The 10,169-nt window shown below is 36.8% G+C and overlaps 1 protein-coding gene across 1 annotated transcript; it reads left to right on the top strand.

The window, feature by feature from the left end:
* The first annotated feature begins 1,079 nt into the window (after window positions 1–1,079).
* Window positions 1,080–9,192, top strand: LOC100810288 (DNA-directed RNA polymerase II subunit RPB2). Its single transcript, XM_003547434.5, has 25 exons — window positions 1,080–1,540; window positions 1,767–1,988; window positions 2,096–2,386; window positions 2,496–2,693; window positions 3,315–3,379; window positions 3,470–3,556; window positions 3,637–3,757; window positions 3,849–3,893; window positions 3,969–4,106; window positions 4,203–4,275; window positions 4,469–4,545; window positions 4,647–4,754; window positions 4,837–4,953; window positions 5,154–5,309; window positions 5,391–5,495; window positions 5,609–5,734; window positions 5,816–5,893; window positions 5,992–6,087; window positions 6,176–6,291; window positions 6,379–6,448; window positions 6,558–6,611; window positions 6,689–6,832; window positions 7,284–7,583; window positions 7,985–8,407; window positions 8,497–9,192. The coding sequence occupies exons 1-25, from the start codon at window positions 1,286–1,288 to the stop codon at window positions 8,611–8,613; spliced, it is 3,582 nt and encodes a 1,193-aa protein (XP_003547482.1). The 5' UTR covers window positions 1,080–1,285; the 3' UTR covers window positions 8,614–9,192.
* The last annotated feature ends 977 nt before the right edge of the window (window positions 9,193–10,169 follow it).

The following is a 10,169-nucleotide window of genomic DNA, read 5'->3' as shown; positions in this document are numbered from 1 at the left end:
TCAACACAAAAAGATAACTAGAACTCAATGCTCAAGCAACATCACAAGCTATCAACAAGCTTTTGTATCAACTCAAAACTCAAAAAATCACAACTTATCACCAAAACTCTAATTTACATAATGAGTATCATTCAATTCCAGTATAGAAACATCCCATAAACACAACAAAAAAATAGCTTTCCTTACCGGTCTTTAGCACAAACAGAAGCAATGAGGGTTTTAAGAACTTTCTCTTCCAAACTTATACCTTCACCATTTTCCACCACCAAAAATAATTTTTAAAGCCACCAAGATTACAAACTCAGAATAAATTGAAGAAAAGAAAAGAAAAAAAAGATGAAGAAAAGAAAGAAAGAAGGAAAACTGAAGAAAAAATGGAAAAAAAATGAATCACTCTCACCTTTACTATGAGCTTTTCCTCCAAGAACTTAGGAAACAAGTGAGAAATTAAAAAAAAAAAAGGATGAGAGACTTAGACATTATGATGGTTACAAAGAGGCTGGTGCGTGTGTGAGTTATTATTATTTTTTTGTATTATTTGACTTGGGTAAAACTTGTAATAGTAAAAAAAATAAGGATAAATGTAGATACTTCTGTAGGAAAAAGAAAAACAACTTAGCTTTTCCTCCAATGAAATGGGACGTGCAGGACCAGACATAACGAGAAAAATCAGATCCAAATTTGTGACTTCATGTACTTGTGTATTTGCAAAGCCATTATAGTCAATTTTATCGATAAAATGAGTTTGCATATGATCTTTATAGCATATTTTTGTAAATTTTCTTGAAAGAAATTCACACAAAAGCAGGTATATATATATATATATATTTTTTTTTTTTCATGAGAAAATTTTAATTTAATTTCTCTTTTTAAATTATTCAAACCTTATTAGTGATTAATAAACATTAAAATAATTTAATTTTGACAGCTCTTCAAAACAAGCTCTAAAAAGAAAATCATTTACTTGTTTTAAGTTTTGTTTTTGACTGGAATAATATTATTTCCCTTTCTCACCGCCTTGTGAGAAACTCCAAGTCCATTGGCCGCTCCTCTCGCCTATATATAGCACTCCCTCCCCACACCACATCTCATTTTTCCGACACAATTATTTGGGTACTCCTCCCTGCTAGGGTTTCACTCTTAGCACAGTCACACTTTTGAAGTGTTTTTCTCTCTCAAAATCCCAACACGCACAACAAAACAACACAAAATTCAATTCAAAACCTTAATTCAAACCTAATTAACGTAACGTAAACCTCTCTCGAGCGAGTCTCTCGAAGAAGCCATGGATTTGGAAGAGGAGCAGGAGTACGACGAGCAAATGATGGAGGAAGACGACGACGAGGAAGAGATCACACAGGAAGACGCGTGGGCCGTTATCTCCGCGTACTTCGAAGAGAAGGGCCTCGTTCGCCAGCAACTCGATTCCTTCGACGAGTTCATCCAAAACACCATGCAGGAAATCGTCGACGAGTCCGCGGACATCGAAATTCGACCCGAGTCGCAGCACAATCCCGGTCACCAATCCGATTTCGCCGAAGTATGCACCTTTTTTGTCTCTTTTTTCTGTTCCATTTTGCACTCTTTGTTAGGTTAACAATTAACAATATCGGAGATATAAGGTTGGTCCACGGGTGAAGGGAAGAGGGGAGAGGTTGCGGGCTTGAATCCCACTAACAAAAACTAACAATACTAACAAGTAACATTTGCCAATGATAAAAAACAATTAACAATAACGATTACTTGATTTGATTCAATTTGCGCAGACCATTTACAAAATCAGCTTCGGTCAGATTTACTTGAGTAAGCCTATGATGACGGAATCTGATGGTGAAACCGCCACGTTGTTCCCCAAGGCTGCTAGGTTAAGGAACCTTACTTATTCTGCTCCTTTGTATGTTGATGTCTCCAAAAGGGTCGTCAAGAAGGGGCACGACGGGGAAGAGGTCACCGAGACTCAGGATTTAACCAAAGTTTTCATTGGCAAGGTATCTGTCTGTCTGTCTAAGTTTAATGTTGTTATTCAATGCTTAGGCTCAATGACTTGATTAGTTAGTGATTATTTACTCTCTTTTTTTGTTATTGTTATTGGTAGGTTCCTATAATGCTTCGGTCTAGTTATTGCACGTTGTACCAGAATTCGGAGAAGGATTTGACTGAGCTTGGGGAGTGTCCTTATGATCAAGGCGGGTATTTCATTATTAATGGGAGTGAGAAGGTTCTGATTGCTCAGGAGAAGATGAGCACCAACCATGTCTATGTGTTCAAGAAGAGGCAGCCCAACAAGTACGCCTATGTGGCCGAAGTTCGGTCCATGGCAGAGTCACAGAACAGACCTCCTAGTACTATGTTCGTGCGCATGCTCTCTCGGACTAGCTCCAAAGGGGTAATGCTAATTGTGCAATGTAGACTTTTTTGGGCAAGTTATTTTTTGCGGTTGTGTGTTTTATTTATTTTATGCTATGTCTGAGATTTATGGATTTTTACCCTTTCAGGGTTCTTCAGGACAATATATACGTGCCACTCTTCCTTACATTCGAACTGAAATTCCCATCATTATTGTGTTTCGAGCATTGGGTTTTGTTGCCGATAAAGATATTCTAGAGCATATATGTTATGACTTCTCAGATACTCTAATGATGGAGCTGCTACGTCCTTCCCTGGAAGAAGCGTTTGTAATTCAAAATCAACAGGTGGGTTATGCTAGTTTTATTCTTGATTGCAGCCACAGTGGTACTTTCTTATCTAGTCTATAATTTACTATAATTCCTAATGAGATCATTATACAGTCCCATCCCATTTCAGTCTCTGACTTGTTATTCCCTTGCTCAGGAGATCAAATAGTCTTTTCTTCATGAATTGCAATATTTTTTGTAACCCAGCTCAGTGAAGTTTTCACTACTTCACTCTGCGTGTTCTACTTTTAGATTCTTTCCTTTTATATGTAGCAATATGTTTCTCTTCCTTACTGCACTCCCTTTCCATATGCCATCATCTTATTTTGCAGTGGAATGGTTATTTTTAATTTCAGATGATTGAAAACTTATATTATTAGTGAAATATGGTATCATTTTATACACTTTTTTAATACTCTACTAGTTGAAAACAGACACTTTTTGCCTTGTCACGATTGCGTTATCTTTTATAATAATAATGGCTGTGATTGGGGAGGTAGATTTTAGGTCCAGTTAAAGGTAAAACAGTCTAAAAAATGTATACACAAAAGATGGGTATCACCTTTATTATAAGTATAGAAGATGTATTTAGCATTAGGTAATTTTGTTTTATTTCTAATAAATTTATCTTAACTGCAGGTTGCACTTGACTACATTGGGAAAAGAGGAGCAACTGTAGGTGTAACCAAGGAAAAGAGAATTAAGTGAGTTGAGTTGAATTTCTATACAACCTGAGTATTATTTGCGTGACACCCTTTATTGAGTAAGGGTTACACTTGTGTGATACTCTGCAGGTATGCTAAGGAGATCCTTCAAAAGGAGATGCTCCCTCATGTTGGCGTTGGAGAATATTGTGAGACCAAGAAAGCCTACTATTTTGGGTAATTTTATTCTTTTTCAGATCCTGTATTTTCATTTTGATGACTTAGTGAGTATTTATTATATTAACATTACCCCACAGATATATCATTCATCGGCTACTGCTGTGTGCACTTGGGCGGAGGGCTGAGGATGATAGGGATCATTATGGAAACAAGAGGCTGGATCTGGCTGGTCCTTTACTTGGTGGTCTTTTTAGAATGGTTTGTTTATGATATTACCCAATTTCATTTGTCTTTTTATGTAGTAACTTTCTGATTAGTGAATTCCTGGCTATTGAAACTTGTGATGCAGCTATTCAGAAAGCTAACGAGAGATGTCAGGGGATATGTACAGAAGGTTTGTTCTGACTTCAAGTTACATCTATTACTCATTTTGCATTGCCTAAACCTATGTACCCCATGAATGGTGCAGTGTGTTGATAATGGGAAAGATGTTAATCTGCAATTTGCTATCAAAGCAAAAACCATCACAAGTGGACTTAAATACTCACTTGCCACTGGTAATTGGGGGCAAGCAAATGCTGCAGGGACTAGAGCTGGTGTGTCACAGGTGTGAATATAAATTATTACATTATGATTCAAGTAACCATTTTGCTATGTCTTGTATAGAAGAAATAAGACTGATCTTTTCGATCTTCTGCTTCAGGTGCTGAATCGTTTAACTTATGCATCCACTTTATCTCACTTGCGAAGATTGAATTCCCCAATAGGTCGTGAAGGTAAACTTTCTTGGCTATCCAAGCATGATCCAGCCTTCAATCTCTCCCTCCCCACTTGTACATTGCTTGCATAAATTAATATCATTAATGCAATATGGTAATGTGTTCTCAATTATTTCTTTAGATTAGCACTATTGCTTGTTTGCCTAAGTTGTAATTTTTATTGTTTCCTTCCTTCCCCTTTTTATTCCAGGGAAGTTGGCCAAACCAAGACAGCTGCATAATTCACAATGGGGAATGATGTGTCCAGCAGAAACACCTGAAGGACAAGTGTGTATTTTGCTTTCCAAGCATACTCCTATATTACTACTTGTTATGAAGAACTCATCTTTCTCTCTGGTATTTATGAGTGTGATTGGGCTATTATATAGGCCTGTGGACTGGTGAAGAATCTGGCATTGATGGTCTACATAACAGTTGGTTCAGCAGCATATCCTATTCTGGAGTTTTTGGAAGAATGGGGCACAGAAAATTTCGAGGTTAATGGCTTTCCTGCATGAAGTTAATTTGTTTCTCTATATATGTTTCTTGTTTAAATTTGTTTATTCTCCTTCCACATAGGAAATCTCTCCTGCAGTAATTCCCCAAGCCACAAAAATTTTTGTAAATGGTTGCTGGATGGGGATCCATCGTGACCCTGATATGTTGGTGAGAACATTGAGAAAGCTGAGACGTCGGGTAACTATCATTTCACTTTTGATTTTTTTACAGTCTTTTTTTTTTCAATGCATCTGTCAGCAAATAGCAACCCCCTTGCCCGAATTAAAAAAAGATAGCATGATATAGTAGATAAGAAATGATAATGGTAGCATTATTTTCAATGTTATTATAGTTGCTTAGACATTTTGCTGTGATGTTTTAATTGTGGTGTGGTGCAGGTTGATGTGAACACTGAAGTTGGGGTTGTCAGAGATATCATTCTTAAAGAATTGCGTATATATACAGATTATGGTCGTTGCAGTCGTCCTTTATTCATCGTGGATAAGCAAAGGCTTCTCATAAAGAAGAAGGATATTCATGCCTTACAACAGAGGGTGAGTCAATGGTAACTGCAGTATATCTTAGGAGCTGATATTATTTCAGTAATTGCTTAACTCATTATTCAATTGCTTCAGGAATCCCCCGAAGATGGCGGATGGCATGATCTAGTGTCCAAGGGCTTTATAGAATATATTGACACGGAAGAAGAAGAGACTACAATGATTTCCATGACCATTAATGTTAGTTCTATAATTCTTGATTTGGGAAGTGTATACCCTTTATATATAGGTTCCTAAATGCAAATTAAGAGGCTATAAAGCAACAAAAAATGATTATTGAATAAATGTTACAGGATCTTGTACAAGCTAGGATCAATCCAGAAGATGCGTATGCTGGTACTTACACTCATTGTGAAATCCACCCATCACTGATTTTGGGTGTATGTGCTTCCATCATACCATTTCCTGATCACAATCAGGTAAATATGGTGTTTTTTTTGTGTACTCATTCTGATTAATACACATTATCCATCTCACTTACCTTTGGCTGGTGAAATCAGTCCCCACGTAATACTTATCAGTCCGCAATGGGAAAGCAAGCAATGGGAATATATGTTACCAACTACCAGTTTCGAATGGTATTGTTTGCTTCTTTTTAATGATTAATGTGTGCCTGTTTTTCTGTTTGTGTATTTTACTTGACACTGGATTTTAATGTTTTTGCTCCATTACTTAGGATACCTTGGCCTATGTTTTATATTATCCACAAAAGCCACTGGTCACTACAAGAGCCATGGAGCATCTTCATTTCCGTCAACTCCCAGCTGGAATTGTAAATTCTTGCTTCCTTTATTTATATAATTTTATCATTATGTTGATAATTAAAATATTCTAATACATTTACCACCCATGTGTCTTAGAATGCCATTGTAGCCATTGCCTGTTACTCTGGTTATAATCAAGAAGATTCCGTCATCATGAACCAATCGTCAATAGACCGTGGATTCTTTCGGTCTCTGTTTTTCCGTTCATATAGGTATGTCTGCCAATAATTAGATATTTTCTCCTTTTGATTGCCATGTTTGTGATTTTTATGATATGCTGTATTCTTAACTTTTTATAGAGATGAAGAGAAGAAGATGGGAACCCTGGTCAAAGAAGATTTTGGCCGTCCTGATAGAGCTAACACCATGGTGAGAAATTTGGGTTTGGTAGCAAATAACTATTCTTGCTTAACAATTTTTATTTGGAAAAGAGTATTGGTTTCTTGTTGGTGGTTTCTTACCAAGTTTCATTTTTCAGGGAATGAGACATGGTTCTTATGATAAGCTGGATGATGATGGTCTTGCCCCACCAGTAAGCATATCTGAATTTATGCCTTTTTGATCTATCCTCAAGGAATTTCACAAGAACTAATTATTATTATGAAATAGGGCACACGAGTATCTGGTGAGGATGTTATCATTGGAAAGACCACCCCAATATCTCAGGAGGAGGCACAGGGACAAGCTTTACGTTACACAAGGCGTGATCACAGCATAAGCTTACGTCACAGTGAAACTGGAATTGTTGATCAAGTAAGTTTATCATATTCATTTACTTTAATGTGTGGCCCGGCCCAATAAGGATAACACCTTAAGGGTCTACTCCTGTAGGAAGAGTTAGTTAGAGTAGTTAAATATGTATATAAACAGTTTGCTAGATAGTCAGTTAGTGAATAATCAGATTGTAACCTTGAGCAATTGGCTCAGCTGAAGGGAAAGACCCTTTGTGGAGTCTTGTCTCCTGAGTGCATTCCTTAACTCTCTTATAACCTGGGTGCCTACATACACACATGTTGAGTTTGAGCCTATGTTGTGAATGATTAATGAGTGGGAGGTTTTAAATTCTAATTATTAAATAAGAATTGCTTGACAAAATTAATTTAAAATGTCTATATGTGAAGAGTGTATTAATGTATTCTAGAATCCTGAATTCTTAGCATTACTTCTTTCATTACCGGATTATAATATTTTTTCTATTTTGTAGGTTTTGCTGACCACAAATGCTGATGGATTGAGATTTGTGAAAGTAAGAGTGAGATCTGTTCGTATACCACAGATTGGTGATAAATTCAGTAGTAGACATGGTCAGAAGGGGACAGTTGGTATGACTTATACACAAGAAGACATGCCCTGGACTGTGGAAGGCATTACCCCTGATATTATTGTCAATCCACATGCTATTCCTTCTCGAATGACAATTGGTCAGCTTATTGAGTGTATCATGGGGAAGGTGGCAGCCCACATGGGAAAAGAAGGAGATGCAACTCCTTTTACAGATGTTACTGTAAGTAGCATTCTTCCATCCAATTTTTTTTTTCATGTAACAACAAATACTTGCTAGAAATTAGAAATGCTTATGCACCTAGTTAACATAAGAATAACTAGTTGACAATATGCGCTCTTGTGGTATGTATTGTGAGTAAGCTGTTATGGCTATGAAAAATTGTCTGCCCAGAAGTGAGCCAAGCAATTTGCTATTCACTATTGAACTATGAAACCTAATATGTAGACCAAGTGTTTGTTGTGGTGGGTAAATTGTATCTTTCTTATAAAAGACTTGGTCAAAATGATTCCCCAACTTAACCTGTTGGAAAAATTCTTGTTTTGTAGGTTTATCTCAAGACACATGTGATTGAATATATATTGTCTATGTTTAAAATTCTATCTTTTGTTACTGTAATCCAGGTGGACAATATCAGTAAAGCTCTACACAAATGTGGGTACCAAATGCGTGGTTTTGAGACTATGTACAATGGTCATACAGGGAGACGTCTAAGTGCAATGATTTTCCTTGGCCCTACATATTACCAAAGACTGAAGCATATGGTTGACGACAAGATCCATTCTCGTGGAAGGGGTCCTGTGCAGATCCTCACTAGGCAACCTGCTGAGGGACGCTCACGAGATGGAGGTCTCCGATTTGGAGAGATGGAACGAGATTGCATGATAGCTCATGGAGCTGCTCACTTCTTAAAGGAAAGGTTGTTTGATCAAAGTGATGCATACAGGGTCCATGTATGTGAGCGTTGTGGGTTGATAGCTATTGCAAATCTCAAGAAGAATTCTTTTGAGTGCAGGGGATGCAAGAACAAAACTGACATTGTTCAGGTGAATGATCATTTATCTTTTCTGGTAACACAGTCAAACTCCAAGCTTTTCCATGTGCTGAATTCTTTTGCTTTTGATTGTCCGTGTAGGTTTACATTCCTTATGCTTGTAAGCTCCTCTTCCAAGAGTTAATGGCTATGGCAATAGCTCCAAGAATGCTTACAAAGGAGGTCAAAACTACAAACCAAAAGAAGAAGGGAGCCTGATAAACATGTTTGACCAAAGCCACTTGTCTTATATTCTGATTAAAAGCTCTCGAGAATATGGAACAAACATGGTATCTAAATATACAAATTTGATTTGATAATGTTTTTCAAGTCTCAAATTACAGGAACCTTTCAAGTGTTGGGTAATTCACAAGCAAAAATAGCTTTGATACCTTCATTATTGATGTTTCCCGCTGCGTTTTCTCTATTCAAGGGTGCTCATTCCAAGCGACTAATGTTACCGACCGAGCATTGTATATATAATGGAAGTTTTTCAATTCCGAGAGCTTGTTTCTTATTCACTAAGCAGAGATGGGTTAGCAGAAGTTTCTGTCGCGTAATTCTAGTGAGCCCCGTCTTAAATGCTGTGAAAGGTCTTATACCCAATCAACCGAGAATTCCAGCTCCAATTTTGGAAATCCTTTTGTTGGTTTAGGGGGAGGTCACCCGAATTGGATTATTTAAATTTAGTTGCAATGCTTGAGAGCTATGGTATATGGTACTTGTAACTCGAGACTCTGGCAATTTTAAGTTCAATTCTTGTACAATATAGTGAAATGAGAGAATTTATTTGACAAAGTTGATTTGTGAGTTTTCCATTTACCATCGAATCCGGTTCCATATCAACAACATTTTTGTTTTTGTACGAAGTTTAGTTATAAACCATGTCAACAGTTTGGTTTCGTACCAATAGCAGCAGTCAGCATATGCTCTTCATTGACTTCGTTATCTCAATGGCAATCCTGGCTAAGGAGTTTTCATTTGTGCCACTTCTTCCTTATCCTTCACGCAGCCTATGTGGACGCTGATTGGGATAATTGCTTAGATACACAAAAATGCACTATCTTCGATAATTGGCCAACCATTTGTATCACGTAAATGAAAAAGCAAGTAATCGTATTACGCTTCTGTTGAAGCTAAGTATGGAGCATTAGCCTCAGTTGGGGGTATTTCATCCTGAGGGGGGAATATTGCAGCTAATTTCGATGTATTACGGTTAGTTACTGAGTAACTTATTAGTCTTAGATCAGTTAGTTACTGAGCTAATTTCAACAGGTGGCCCCTCTGCGGAGGGAACAAATGAATTTGATAGGAAAAACATGTTAAGAATTGAGTTTGAGGAGGGAGATCGATCGGAGCCGAAGTGTTTCTAGGATGAAAATAAAATGGAAACAGTAATGCTATACAGTACAAAATATATAATATAATGAAGAAGATTACTATTTACCTAATTGCTCTTGATCCCTACTAACAATCCTAAATTTCAAATTTATTCTCACCCAAAAAGCAAAATGGAATTACAACTTCATGGCTTTAGGCGGGTGCAAAAACTGTTACACAATGGAATAACGATTTTATTGTGTAACAGTTTTTGCATCCCTTATAGCAACAATTGTGATTTCGTTTTTTGGGTGAGGGAATAAATATACAATAAAATTAAGATTCTATTGTGCAAGAAAGCTAAATATGACATGTACAACGGAAATACAATTAGGTTTCACAATGAACAACAGATGCATATTTTCATTTTTTTTATAGAAAAAAAATGCACAATA

This window comes from Glycine max, chromosome 15 (genome assembly GCF_000004515.6).
Source record: "Glycine max cultivar Williams 82 chromosome 15, Glycine_max_v4.0, whole genome shotgun sequence".
Lineage (NCBI taxonomy): Eukaryota > Viridiplantae > Streptophyta > Magnoliopsida > Fabales > Fabaceae > Glycine > Glycine max.
The sequence above is the reverse complement of the archived record's forward strand: the minus strand, read 5'-3'. Positions and strand labels throughout refer to the sequence as shown.